The sequence below is a fragment of the Dromiciops gliroides genome, chromosome X, assembly GCF_019393635.1.
Source record: "Dromiciops gliroides isolate mDroGli1 chromosome X, mDroGli1.pri, whole genome shotgun sequence".
NCBI classification, from domain to species: domain Eukaryota; kingdom Metazoa; phylum Chordata; class Mammalia; order Microbiotheria; family Microbiotheriidae; genus Dromiciops; species Dromiciops gliroides.
Window position 1 is genome coordinate 2804013 of NC_057867.1, and position 14781 is coordinate 2818793.

At 42.6% G+C, this 14781-nt stretch overlaps 1 protein-coding gene across 1 annotated transcript in view; it reads right to left on the reverse strand.

The window, feature by feature from the left end:
• Window positions 1-2951: 2951 nt before the first annotated feature.
• Window positions 2952-14781, reverse strand: part of TEX11 (testis expressed 11) — a 192957-nt gene continuing 181127 nt past the window's right edge. Inside the window, exons 24-25 of the mRNA XM_043974391.1 lie at window positions 4811-4975; window positions 2952-3213 (exon numbers count right to left, since the gene is read on the reverse strand). Coding sequence (XP_043830326.1) covers window positions 3142-3213; window positions 4811-4975 — 237 coding nt within the window. The 3' untranslated portion in view covers window positions 2952-3141. The remainder of the gene's footprint in view (window positions 3214-4810; window positions 4976-14781) is intronic.

A 14781-nucleotide genomic window follows, 5' to 3' on the forward strand; every position in this document is an offset into this window, starting at 1 on the left:
ACTGTGCTATAAGAAACTATGAGCAGGTAGATTTCAGAAAAACCTGTAAAGATTTACATGAACTGACACTGAGTAAAGTGAGCAGAACCAGGAGAACATTGTACACAGTAACAACAACATTGTGTGATGATCAACTATGATTGGCTGATCCAAGACAATTCCAAAAGACTTGTGATGGAAAATGCTCTCCACGTCCAGAAAAAGAACTATGGAGTCTGAATATAGAGCAAAGCATACTATTTTCACTTTTTTTTGTTTTTCATGGCTTTTCCCTTTTGTTCTGTTTCTTCTTTCACAACATGACTAATGTGGAGATATATTTAACATGATTGCATACCTATAACCTAAAAACCCCACAAAATCCCAAAAGGGGTCACGAAGAGTCAGACATGACTGAAAAACAATGAAACAAAACACAACAAAACAGGACCTGACAACATATGGGACGTTCTGACCTGGCCTGGCCAGCCAACATTGTTATGCCCTGTATTGGATACTTTGGGTTACCTGTTTGTCAAAAGGGAGGCTTCAATCTAGAGGGCAATGGTCCTTTCACCCATAGAAAGGACTGTGGTATAAAAACCAAAAGAATCAATAAAATGCATCTAAGGAAAAAAAATTCAGGATGAGGCACGAGGTGGCTTTTAGTTCTGACATTATGTTTTCTATGGAAGTAATTCCTGGGCAAGATAGAGAAAGTGGGTTTTAGCCTAACTCCCAAATCATATCACCTCCAAAGAAGGAATGTGCTTGCCACATATTACAATATGTAAAACCACAGCAAGAAAAATGCTTAGAAAAATGAGGTGAAAGTTTTTGAAAGAATAGTGAAGGCTTGAGTGAAGCACCCATAGTCACTCATACCCCAGAATCGCCAAATCTTTCTGTTTGGAGCTATGGTAGCTTCCCTACCTCTCTGCTCACTGGCAACCCAGTATGACCCCCCCCCCCAGCCATCTATGCATGGAGAGAAAAGCACTGAATCTACCCAGGCATGACAGGGCAAACTCTGTGTGTACGCACGTGGGTATGTGTGTGTAAACGCAGTCAGAGCAGGTCTTCCATGGCAAAGGAAAGGTAGGATATGATGCCAACACAATCTTAATCTTCTCCCCATGGAAGAGAACCTACTAGATGAGCTCTCCCTTCAGCAAGAGAAAGCTTTGAAGGTTCCCAATCCTGGTGGTGTGCTTCAATGCATCCTCCACCCTGTTCCCATGTGCCCTTCCACAGGATACCTGGGAGGGAGAGGGGCTATTTTAGAGAACTGATGGCTCCCCCAAGGGCCCCTCACACACCAGTATTGCACACCATCCTAGCATCCCATCATCATTCACTTCCATATCACCTCAGTTTCCTCCTCATCAAGATGCTCCTACTGCCTTGAGTTCTACTACTACTGTAGAGAGCACCACCATTAGGCTCCCAACAGAGGAGTCATCTTGGACTCCTCTGTCTCCACCCCCACCATCCAATATGATACCAGGGCCTGCTGATTTCCCCTTTGCAGGACCTCTCCAATATGTTCCTCTCTAGTCATTACCTCACTCCTAGACTACCACAACGGCACGCGGGGGAGCCCTACCTACTTCAAATCTCTCCCCACTCTAATCTTCCATTCAATCCCAAAGTGATTTTCCTAAAACAGATCTTATCATGTCACTTTTCTTCTCAACAAACTTCAGGCTCTCCGTGGGCTCCAGGAGCAAATACAAAAGCCCTTCAGAACCCTGCTCTCCCAGGCTTTTTGTACCTTATACCTTGCCCCCTGACACACACTCTTCATTCTAGTGACTCTGGCTTCCTGGCTGTTCCACAAACAACACACTATCACTTGGCCTGGAACACTCTCCCTACTGTCTCCTGCTTTCCCTGGCTTCCTTTAAATTCCAGCTAAAATCTCACCTTCTCTTAATTAATCTTTTTTCTAGGTCTTAATTCCAGTGTCTTTCCTCTATTAATTATTTCCTATTTATCCTGTATGTAGTTTGTTTGTACATAGTCGTTTGCTTGTTGTGTCATCCTTTAGATTGTGAACTTCTTGAAGGCAGGGACTGTCTTTTGCCTCTTTTTGTATTTCCCGGTTCTTAGCACAGTGTCTGGCACATAGTAGGTACTTAATAAATATTGATTGATCTAGGGCAAAGTCTCATTGTTGCCTTCCTGGTCTGACTTTTTGCAAGCTCCTGACCCCAGTTCAGTTCTGGGAAACACCACCACAGACTTGCCCCTAGTTGGAATTCTAGTAGCCAGCTAGGGGCCACTAGATGAGATATTGGGCTGCAGGGGTGGAACCCTTGAGGGACAAAGTAGAAACAGAGCTCTCCAGTTCTACCTTTACCTGAATAAGCATACTCTTAACATGGGAACGTTTACAGACCTCAGGCATGGGGGCACCCCCCATCTTCCCAAGTACCCCCTTCCACTCTGTGAAAGCTCTCATAGTTAGAGTCCATTCTGGTGTTGAGCTGAAAGCAGCCTTCCTGCAACTTCCTTTCATTGTCCTTTCTGGTCTTATCCTCTGGAGCCAAGCAGAACAAGTCTTCTACATAAGTCTTCCAGAGACTTGGAGTACCTCATGTCTCTCACCCAGCCCTTTAAACCCTGAGTCTTCTCTTCTCTGAGGAACTGCAACCAGGGGAGAAAGGCCATTTTTTCCTACTTAGGAAGAATTTGGGGGAAATATGCTTGCCTGTGACTTTGTGTGTGTGTATGTGTGTTTATTTTGGCAGGGGCGGGGGTGGTTTGGGGAGGAGAAGGGACACATTTCCTGCAGAGAATTTGAGCTTGAAGAAGACTCAGAGACAAACCTGGTAGGAATGGCTGAGAGCCCTCAACTACCTTCAAAAAAATTCTACCACAGATGAACAGAGATGAACGGCAGAGAAGTGGCACATGGACACGGCAAGGAGGGACAGCCATTTTTATTAGTTAGAACAATGCTGGAAACATAAACTGGTCCTCAGGACAACAGAGCCCAAGGCTCGAGAATGTGCGTGCTGACAATTTTCCCTCCTCCCCCAATAATCTTGTCACTTTAGTCAATCTAACCCCATAAGCCAAAACTTCCAAGAGACCCCGAGAACAGGCTTTATTGCTCTGCTACCGAGTACCTCCATTCGCTCCGAGTTCTGGTAGCTCCTATTCTTCAATGGGAGGCAAGCTCTTATCTCTCTCCACCTTGGCCAGGACCTCTCCATACACATTGTTCATCTAGGAAACAGAAATCCGAACAAGCTTAGAGAACAGATAAGGCAGAGCTAAGCTAGTGTGATGAGTTTGAGCCCCTGTGATTCCTACCATCCTTCGAGCTCTGGCAGCCCAGTTTTTCTTTTGTCAGGGTGTGGTGGAAGGGAGCACTATTGCATTAGGCCTACATCTCAGGGCCAGGCAGAGATGATGGTAGTGTTTGGCCAGTGACTTACAACCTAAACCATTGTTGTCCAGCATTAATCCCCCCTTCAAATCAAGGGTCCTTCCCTACTAAGTCTTAGTGGGAGGCTTCAGTGGGGACTTGACTTCCCATTATGTCCTTCCCCCCATCTTCTCTACCCAACAAATCATTCCTAGTAGCAAAGAAGAAGAAAGGAGAAAAAAGAGCAGTTCAGGAAAAGTAACCAGATCTAGTTACTAACTAATCTCCCCCCAAACACCTCAGGCTATGACACCATTCCTCCCCCCAGTACATGTGTATACACACACACACACACACACACACACCTTTTCAGAACCCTTAATGTTTTTTAGTTTAAATTAAGAAGTCATTATGGGGGGGGTGAGAGTATGACATAAAATGGAGGAAAAAGTAAAAAAGGGGGGGCAGAGCACCCACTCTGGAGTCAGGAGGACCCGAGTTCAAATTTGACCTCAGACAGTTGATGCTTACTAGCTGTGTGACCTTGGGCAAGTCACTTAACCCCAATCACTTTGCCAAAATAAATAAATAAAATGAGAAGGCTGGACTACATCAATGGCATCAAATCAAATTTAAAAAAAAATCAAGCCTGAAAATATAAGTCCCATTCTAAAGCCTGTGTCACTTCCCTCCCCACTTGGGTCAAGCTCTAAGTCATTAGGATGAAAATAGTATTCTAAGAATCTGTCACTGCTTTGGGTCAGAGCCTTGTCAAAGTGGCATTGATATAGCTTTTGAGTCCCTTCATTGGCCTTAAGCTTAATTTTTTTCTCTCCATCCATTTAATCTTCCCATTTCCCATCCTAGAATCTTACTGTTGGAAGGGACTGAAAGCTCATTAGTCTAACCTCTACCCAAAATGAGAAATCTTCAACATTCCTGACAAGTACCAAGAAGTCTCCATTTGAAGACTTGCTGTAATAGGAAACTCACAACTAAAATAAGATCATATACATCAAAGCACTATGGAACAGAAGCTATCGTGACTACCCTCCCGTGACGGCCATTCCACCTCTGGACAACTGTTAGGAAGGTTTTCCTTATATTAAATTGTCATCTGTCTTTCTTTATCTTCTACCTGTCAGCCCCTTGTTTCATTATGTTTGCTGTTCCCAATCTACTGCTGGGAGTGCCATAGTACAGAGCTTGGAGTCAGGAAGATCTGAGTTCAAATCCTGCCTCAAACACTAACTCATTGTGGGAACCTGGGCAAGTCACCTAACCTCTGACTGCCTTAGTTTCCTCAGCTCTAAAATGGAGATCATAATAGCACCTACCTCGAAAGGTTGTTGTGAGGATCACACAGTAGGTGCTTAATAAATGCTTGTTCCCCCCCCCCAGCTCCTCCCTCCTTCTAATTTTCCCTGGTGTTCCCTAATCTTGTCTCTTTCTTACCTGAACTTCGTAGCACTTCTTCAGGGAGCCAAGGTGGCCAAGAAAGCGAATTCCCAAACCGCACCACTTCTCAGCAGTTACATACATTCCCTCACCATACTGATAGATTCCTGTATTCCAGGCTTTGGTCATAAGCCAAAGAATCTCCACTTGGGGGTAGTCCTCCTGAAATGGCAGCAAAACAGAGTTGGGACCCATGGGGGCACTTTGGAACAAGGCCAAGTGCTCCACAAGCTTAGCTCTCATTCACTTCAAGCAAAAAAAGCTCCCGATACGATACCTTGGATCTTTGGGTTTATTAAATACTAGTCTATTTTGTTTATTTGCTTCTGTATATTGTGGACCTAATTTGCTCCACTGATCAACCAACCTATTTCTTACTCAGTACCAAATTTTTTGATGATTCCAGCTTTGTAGTATAGTTTGAGATCTGGTACTGCTAGGCCCACTTCCTTTACAATTCTTTTTTCATTGATTCTCTTGATAATCTTACCTTTAAAGTTCTTCCAGATGAATTATTATTATTTTTCTAGCTCTATAAAGTAATTCTTTGGTAGTTTTATTACTATTGCACTGAATAAGTAAATTAACTTAGGTTGCATTGTCATTTTTATTAATATTGGCTCAGCCTACCCATGAGCAATTAATATTTCTCCGAGTATTTAGATTTGCCTTTGTTTGTGTGGAGTGTTTTGAAATTGTGTTCCTGTGTGTGTCTTGGCAGGTGGACTCCCACGTATTTTATACTGGCTATAATTTTTAAAATTCAATTTCTCTTTCTATCTCTTCCATTGTTGGTAATATATAGAAATGCTGATGATTTGTGTGAATTTATTTTACATCCTGCAAATTTGCCGAAGTTGTTAATTATTTCTTTTTTGTTGTTAATTATTTCAACGAATTTTTTAGATGACTTTCTATAAGGTTTTCTAAGTCATCATTTCATCTGCAACAATGACAAACTTTGAAATGACAAGTTGAAATCTCTAAGAAAGGAAGTGATGCAGGATCTGGAGGCAAAGGATGGGGGGAGTCTATTGTATACTGGATGGGGGAATTCACAACTTTAAACAATGTTATCTTAAATAATGGTGAAGTAAAAGAACAAAGCAAATCAATGACACGCAATTGTATTAAAGAAAACTATAATGAGGCAATGTTCCAATATTTATGGCTAAAGCAGTCATCAGAGGAAAGTCTATCTCTCTGAACACATATTAAAAGAGAGAAAGACCAATGAACTGAGCATAGAACTTAAAAAAAAGCTAATAAAATCAACAAATGAATGATCCCCAAATAAGCAGAAGAAGTAGAATATTGTGTAATAGTGTAAGCAAGAATCTTCAAGGAAATCTGCACATTCAGAGTTTTGTTGATTGGTCTTAAGAAAGAAATGGAGAAAATGTTAATAATGCAAATTAAACTGAAAAGTGTGGCCAGATGTTAAACTTTTACCCAAACACCACTGACTGTCCTCAATTATCTGCCAACTAAACTGAAACCTTAAATGAAAAGGATGAATTAAATGTAAAATATTCAAATGAGCAAAACAAGAAATACACAATTTAAATAACCTGATTTCTGAAAGAGAAATTGTGCAAGCCCTAATGGAATCCCCCAAAGGGGGAGTCCCTGAGACATCTTAGACTTAATATGGCCAAAGTTCAACTCAAGATCTTTCCAACTAAACCCTCCTCCCTTCCAAACTTCCCTATTTTTGTTAAAGACACCATTCTTCTAGTGTCTGAGCTTTGTAACCTCAGCATCATCCTCAACTCCTCCCTCTCCCTCACCCTTTATCCAATCGGTTGACAAATTATACCATTTCTGCCCCCACATCTCTTGCATCTGACCCCTACTCTCCACTCACAGAGCCACCTAATTCTACTTCAGGCTCCTGTCACCTCTCACCTAGATTATTGTAACAGTCTCTGAGATGGTCTCCCTGCCTCCAGACCCTCCCCACTCCAGTCTAGTACACACCACTGCCAAAGTAATTTTCCTTAAACACAGATCTGAACATGTGATTCATCTACTTAAGCAACTCTATGGCTTCATATTACCTACAGGGAAAAAAAATCTAAACTCTGTTCTTTTAGAGCTCTATACAAAGTGGCCCCAACCCCTCTTTCCAACTTCACTGGACATTCCCTGTTTTGCACTCTTGAGTCCAATCCATGTTGGCCTTTTCTCTCTTAAACATAACACTCCACCTCTGGTTTCCATATCTTTGATGCTCATTCTCCTTACCTCCATTGTAGAGTCCCTTTCTTTGAGATAGCTCAAGCACCATATTCTACATGAAGTTTTTCCCAATCTCTTAACTGCAAATGTCCTCTCTCCAAAACTCCCTTATATTTAACTACTTTTTATATATTTGGATTCACTAACATTCTTTACTATGTGTATATTTTTATATGTACTCAGCTTCAATAGAATGTAATAAGCTCATTGCGAGTAGGGATTATTTCATTCTGTGTACTTGTATGGTCAATGCCTAGCACAGTGCTGGATACATAGTAAGTCCTTAATAAATAGTTGTAGATTTATTGATGGATTTTACAAGTGAATGCTACCAAATATTTAAAGATTGAATAAATCCTATACTACACAAACTGCTTACAGAAAAAGAAAGAAGGAAAGCACCATAAAACTAAACTCTTTCTCTAAAACAAATATGAACCTGATACCTAAACTAGGAAGAAAGAAAACAGAAAAAGAAAACTATGAGCCATTGGTTCAAAAATAGTTAATAAAATAAAATGTTATCAAACAGAATATAATAGTATATTTTAAAATTATTCACTTTGACTAGATTAGATTTATACTAGTAACACAAGGATGGCTCTACATTAGAAAAACTATGAATGGAATTAAGTATGTTAGTAACAAAATATAATGAAAACCACATGACTATCAAGAGATGAAGAAAAAACCTTTAACAAAATGTAGCATTCATTTGTGTAAAAAAATTTTTTGTAGGGCAGTTGGGGTTAAGTGACTTGCCCAGGGTCACTCACCCCTTATCTAAAACTAAAACTAAGTTATCTATCTAAAACTTGCAAGGCCTAGCATTACAGAGGCTTTCCTCATAAGATCAAGGATAAAGCAAAAATGGCCATTGTTTCCATTATTATTCAACATAGTACTAGAAATGGTACCTATAACAATAAGAAAAAATGGAAGGTATAGGCAAAAAGGAAGCAAAATTTCTATTTGAAGATGACACAGTCATTTAACTAGAGAACCTTATCAAATCAGCAAATTGAAAAAATGATTGGCATTAGTAAAATAACAGAATGCAAAATAAATGCACAAAATCATCAGCCTTACTATGTTACTGACAAAACCCAAGGGCAGATAGGTGGCACAGTGGATAGAGTGCTAGATCTAGATTCAAGGAGACTCATCTTCCTTAGCTCAAATCTGGCCTCAGATACTTCCTAGCTGTGTGACCCTGGGCAAGTCACTTCACCTTATTTGCCTCAATTTTTTCATCTGTAAAATGGGCTGGAGAAGGCAATGGCAAACCACTCCAGTATCCCTACCAAAAAAAAAATCCTAGATGGGGTCACGAAGAGGGACACAACTGAATGACTGGTCTGGAAAAAACCCAGGAGGAAAAAACAAGAAGAGAAACTGAAGTTCAAAACAAAATACATTAACTAGCTAGGAATTCCTTTTCTTTTCTTGCTAAGGTAGCAGTTACAATTGCTCCCTTAGATAGAGCAGGCCACATTGTTCAAGTCCCAGGGCCTCCTCCCCCTCCCTTTCCCCCCTTCTACTGAGCTGGCAGTTACAGTGGCCTAGGGCAGATAACAAGAAGGCCATAAAATTCCCATCCAATCAGAAGTTGTCCCACAAGGACAATTTCTCCTCAGAATCAGGGAGATTAGGATTCTAACCTAAACCAGTCCCTCCATGCCCCCCAGTTAACCCCAAATCTCACCGAGCTTGATTAATAAGCCTCATGCGTAATATCTAACACACCCCTGGGTGGAGATTTAACATTATAATTAGACATGTGTCATACGATCAGGGTGGGAGTAGTTTAGGAGTTAATATGAAGTAGGAGTGTCATGAAGAGTGTGCATCCGGAGTAGCCAGCCAATGGGCGAAAGGGGGGAGGGAATCCTTGCATTTGGGACGAGCATGCTTTGCACATGTGCTCTTTCTTGCAAGATCATAATAAAATGGCCTTCCTGCTTTGCACCAGACTGGGAGTCGTGCCTCAGTTTACCCATTTCTAACATATAGGAACTCCTAGATGAAGGGACTGCCAATGTAGACAGTACTCCCTCCGCAGCTTAGTTTAGGGAGTTGCCTAGGGCACTGAGAGGTTAAGTGACTTGCCCTGCATCACACACACATAGCCAGTAGGTGTCAAAGGCAGGACTTGAACCCATGTTTTCCAGACTCTGAAGCTGGTTCTCCCCTCACTATAGCATGATAACTCTAAATCAATAAGAAATAAAAGAAAATCTAAAAAATGGGAAAATTATTCAGGATTCATCTGTCAGCTATTCAACAAGCATTTAAAGAGCTTACTGTGTGCCAGGCACTCAGTGCAAACCACTGGGAATATAATGACAGACTTCCCTCAATGGGAGTACATTTTAATAGAGGAGAAAATATGTAAATAATTAGGTAGATATATTAGACAGATGTAGACATTATGTAGAAAGTAGATGAAAAGTAAATCTGAGAGTAAAAGTCAACAGCAGTTAGAGGGACTAGAGAAGGTTTCCTGAAAAGACACAATTGGAGATGAAAAGGTGGACGTGAAAGGGCAGACTATTTCAAACATGGGGAACAATCAGTGCAAATCACAGAGATGGGAAGAGATTGAGTATCATGGTTGAGGAGCTGCAAATAGGCCAATGTGTTGAGAAAGAGAGTGTGAGAGAGAGAGCGAGAGAGAGCAAGAGCAAGCGAGAGAGCATGAAGGGAAAAAAGTGTAAGGAGACTGGAAAGGGAGGGAAGGGTCAGAGCTTTAAATACCCAATGACTTGATGTTTGATCCTGGCACTAACAGGGAACCACAGGAAGTCATTGGGCACAGGGGTAATATAGTCAGACATACACTTTAGAAAAATCATCTTTGGAGCTAAGAAGAGAATGTCCAGGAGAGGGGAAGAGGCTTGATGCAGGGAGAACAATCAGGAAGACAATTAGACAGTCCAGGTGTGAGAGGATTAGATGTAGCTATATGAGTGGGTGAAAAGGGAATGTATGATGTGAAGGTAGAAATGACAAGATGGGGCAATGGATATGAGAGGTAAGTGGGTGAGGAGCCAAGTGACCAATCAAGAAGTCAACTCAGACTGGGAGAATTGAAGTGTCCTCAACAGTAACAGGGAAGTTCAAAAGGAGGAAGGTTTGGGGGGAAAGACTGAGTTCTGTTTTGGACATGTTGAGTTAAAGATGCCTATGGGACATCCAGTACAAAATGTCTAAGAGGCAGTTAGGGATGCATGGCTGTAGTTCTAGGAGACATCTGCAACATGTTACACGCAGCCACCAAACACATAGATCACATACATGTGCAACCATACATGTGCCACGTGGCCCTCTCTCACAAGCGGTGCAGAAGCATGGTGTCAATACCAGTATATTGCATAGGGCATATACAACATGTAACATATGCTGGCATTAGTTATCGAGCTGCCCATACCAATAACTCTGATCATGGCAAACCCTGCTCTCCCCCACCAACAAACTCCAGTGGCTTTATTTCCAGGATCAAACATGAGCTCCTTTTTTGGCCCCTTCCTCCTTTTCCAGTCTTTGTACATTCCATGACCCAGTAATACTGGCTTACAAGCCATTCTGAACAGGACACTCTGATCTCCCATCTCCATGCCCGTGTATTGGCTATTCCCCATGCCTGGAATGAACTTCCTCCTCACTTCAGCCTCCTTCCAGACTTGGCTCAAGTCTTGGTGCTCCCTCTACATGAAGCCTTTCCTGTTCCTCCCAGCTGCTAGTGCCCTTATATGACTTATATGTTTAGGCGTTGTCTCCCCCACTAGAATGTAAGCTCCTGGAGGGCAGGGACTGTTTCCCTTTTGTCTTTGCATCTCCAGGGCTTAGATCAGTGTCTGGAACCTAATAAATGGGAAGGAAGGAAGGAACAAGAATTTATACAGTACCTATATAGTAGCCAGGTGGTAGGCTAAGTGCTTTTTATAAATATTATCTCATTTGACCCTCAAAACAGCCCTGCAAGGTAGGTGCTATTATTAGCCCCTTTTACAGTTGAGGAAACTGAGGCAGACAGAGGTTAAGTGACTTGCTCAGCCTCACATAGCTCCAAGGTGTCTGAGGCCAAATTTGAACTCAGGACTTCCTGACTCCCGGCCCAGCACTCTATCTGCTCCAATCTGAACAGAGACCCCTCTGGAACCAAGATAGACTTGAAAGACTTCTTCAACCCTCTAGAAACCAACAACACATGGATCCCTCCCTATGTGATTCAGTCAACTGGGTTATAATCCATCCAGTCAGCAGTGGTGATAAGGTTCTTCTTAGTGTCTACTTGGCTGACTGTTCATTGCTCCTTTTTCCTTGCTCACCACAAAGTCCAACTAGTTCTTCAAGATATAATAAGTGGGGGCAACTAGGTGGTGCAGTGGATAGAGCACAGGCCCTGGATTCAGGAGCACCTGAATTCAAATCTGGCCTCAGACGCTTGACATTTACTAGCTGTGTGACCCTGGGCAAGTCACTTAACCCTCATTGCCCCCCCAAAAAAAGACTAAGTGACTGCAAGGTATTGTCTTGGTGGGACTCTGCCATTCTCTAGGGCAAGGTGCCTGCTACTTCACCTGCTTGGTATGGAATGGCTTTCCAGGGAGCTGCTCTCTTGGACTATTCCACAGCAATTCCTTAGCAGGACTTTGAAGATCTTGACAATGACAGGAGGAAGGATTGATCACCCTACCACTTGTTTCTATCAGTTTTTCTGACCTCAGGCCTCTTTCAGCTGATCTCTCTTCTTCTGACAAGGGAAGGTAGAGTGGAGGGAGCACATGTGACTCCTAAACAGTAACAGGTAGACTTTGAGTCCTTGCCTCACTACATGCATGCCCTAGAAATGCCTCACGGTGACTCCCATGAGTTTTCTGTTCAGGCCCCAGTTCTTCCTTCAGGTGATAAGACTAACAGTCCCCTTTTAAGCAGTTTGCTTTTAAAGAGAGTCTCTACTTCATGTTACCTGTTCAAAAAGACTCTGACAGGGAAGCCACAAATGTGGGGATGACTTCTCAGTGACGGCCCACTCCAAACCAAGAATTCCAATCCACAATGGGGATTGTGAGCCTGTCAGGAAGTCTGTCACTGGCTAACACACTGACTTTTTGGTGGCTACCACTGTCTTTTGGTACGAGAATGCTCCCAAGCCTCCCAAGCTAGTGTAAGTGGGCAGCACAAAGGGTTTTCCAGGACATGCATAAGCCAACACCAAGGCATGAGGAAAGCAGTTGATCATGTCATTAAAAGCTGGCTTGAGTTTCTTGTTCCAATGTTCTTCAGATGGCCTAAGAGGAATGGCAGTCCAGCCTCACCTCCTGCTTTAGGTTTCCATCCAATCCCATGTCTGTGGGTAAAGTCACTGAGAGATCCAGAAGGCATGCCATCATTCTTCCCCAATTCAGTCCTCACTACCAAATCCTAGACAAGCCTTAAGTTCACGAGAGCTTATTTGGCCTGCTGGTGACCCCTTCTATCTCTGCTGCATCCATGTTTGTCTCCTACTGCTAGAGGCTCTCTAGAATTAGCACTTATCAATGGACAGTTTAAGACTAGCTTCCTCAGGCTGAGTTAACCCTTCCATTCACCTTTTCTCACGTTCCTTCAAGGTCTATCTGACCATTCAGGAGCCCCAATGAAAAAACTGACAGTCACTAGACTCCCACTGGCAAAGCATGTTCAATGATCTCCTTTAAACACTAGCTATCTGAGGAATCATAACATCCAAGATGACTGAATTCAGGCCTTGAATAACATTGTGCGACAAAACATTGTCTTTACTAAGTGAAAGAAAGGGTCTTGATGATTGCTGGCAGCGACAACTGTGGCTGGCCACTGAAAATAGATGCCCACTGCAGGTGGCGGTGGTGATGGGGCAGGATTGTAACAATGAAAAATAGTCCAGTTGAACATTTTGTGTCTGTTCAGAGACAATTAACTCAATTATACATGTCCTGCTGAAGAGAGCTGGAGAAAAAAATCACAAAACCGGGTTGACTGCAGCCACTATGAATTTGTTACATAATCTCCACCAGGCCCTCCCAGATGTGAGGTCATACTCTTACACCTCCCTTATCGATTCCCTCTCCAGAGCAGCTCTTCCAAACCTTAAGGCTCCCAAGTCAACAAGCCTACTATGTGCTTAGTGCTAGAGATACAAAGAAAGGCAAGACAGTCTAATGAGGGAGATGACATGCAAGCTACTATGTACAAACAAGATAGAGACAGAATAAACAGGAAGTAATCAAGCTTAAAGAGGACTGGGAAAGGTTTCTGGCAGGAGGTAGCTGAGACTTGAACAGAGATAAGAAGGGAAGAGAGTTCCAGGCATAGGAACATGTGGACAGAGGACAACCAGTAAAAATGCCTGGAGTCAGGAGATGGAGTGTCTTATGTAAGAAAAACAGAGAGGCCGAGGGCTACTTGCTGTTCCTCTTATATGACACCGCATCTCCTGCCTCTCAGCCTTTGCATAGGCTGTCCCTCTCTAGCTTCCTGCAAAGCTCATCTTAACTGCCACCTCCTCCTACATGAAGTCCTTCTGGATTCTCAGATATGCAAATATGTTTTGTAGTTACAACATGTATTGTACATGTTGCTTCTGAGAGAAGGCAAACTCCTTTCTCCCCTTTTTTTTGTTTCTGTACCCTCAGTGACTAGCATAGCACTTTAAAAATGCTTGTTTATTTTAAAGGAAGATTTGGCGAGTGACTGGATATGGCAGAAGAATAAGGATCAGTGAGAGAACTGGCAGGGGAGGTGGCATTGAATTGGAGGTAGCAGGAAAGCTAGCAGGAAGACGGTGAGTTCAACTTTAGACATGTTGAGTCTGAAGGGATGCTGTCACATCCAATTAAAAATGTCCTGGGGTGGCTAGGTGGCACAGTGGATAAAGCACCAGCCCAGGATTCAGGAGGACCTGAGTTCAAATCCTCAGACACTTGACAGTTACTAGCTGTGTGACCCTGGGCAAGTCACTTAACCCCCATTGCCCCATAAAATAAATAAATAAATAAAATTTTTAAAGAATGTCCTACAGGAAACTGGCAATATGGGATTCAAACTCAAAAGAGTAGTTGGGGGTCGAAGATGTAGATTTGTGAGTCATCAGCATAAAGGAGATGTTTAAAGCCATGAGGCAGGCCTAGATAACAGCAGGAAAGAACACAGAAAGGACTGACCTTTGGGTAATGTCCCTGGTTGGGAGTGTGTGGGGAAGGGATAATGAGAAGGAACTATCAGAAGGTGGTTAATAGTGTCAAATGCTGCTGAGAGGTCAAGGAGAATGAAAGCTGAGGAAAAGCCACTGCAGGTGGCAGAGATGACCTCTTAGTGAACAGTCTTAGTAGAGTAGTAGAGATGGGAGTTTAGGAGTGAGTGGGCAGAAAGTAAATGGAGACAGGAGGTAGCAGCCATTCTTTTGATAAGCTTGGCAGTAAAAGGAAGTGGAGAAATGAGATGGTGGGGAGCTAAGGAGGACAGCAGGGTCGAAGTAAATTATTTTTTGCCATGGCAAATGTAAGCTATGTATTTCTTTTTTTTTTTAGTAAGGCAATTGGGGTTAAGTGACTTGCCCAGGGTCACACAAGCTAGTAAGTGTTAAGTGTCTGAGGCCAGATTTGAACTCAGGTACTCCTGAATCCAGGGCTGGTGCTCTATCCACTGCGCCATCTAGCTGCCCGCAGCTATGTATTTCTGAAGGCAAAAGGGAAGAAGCTCTT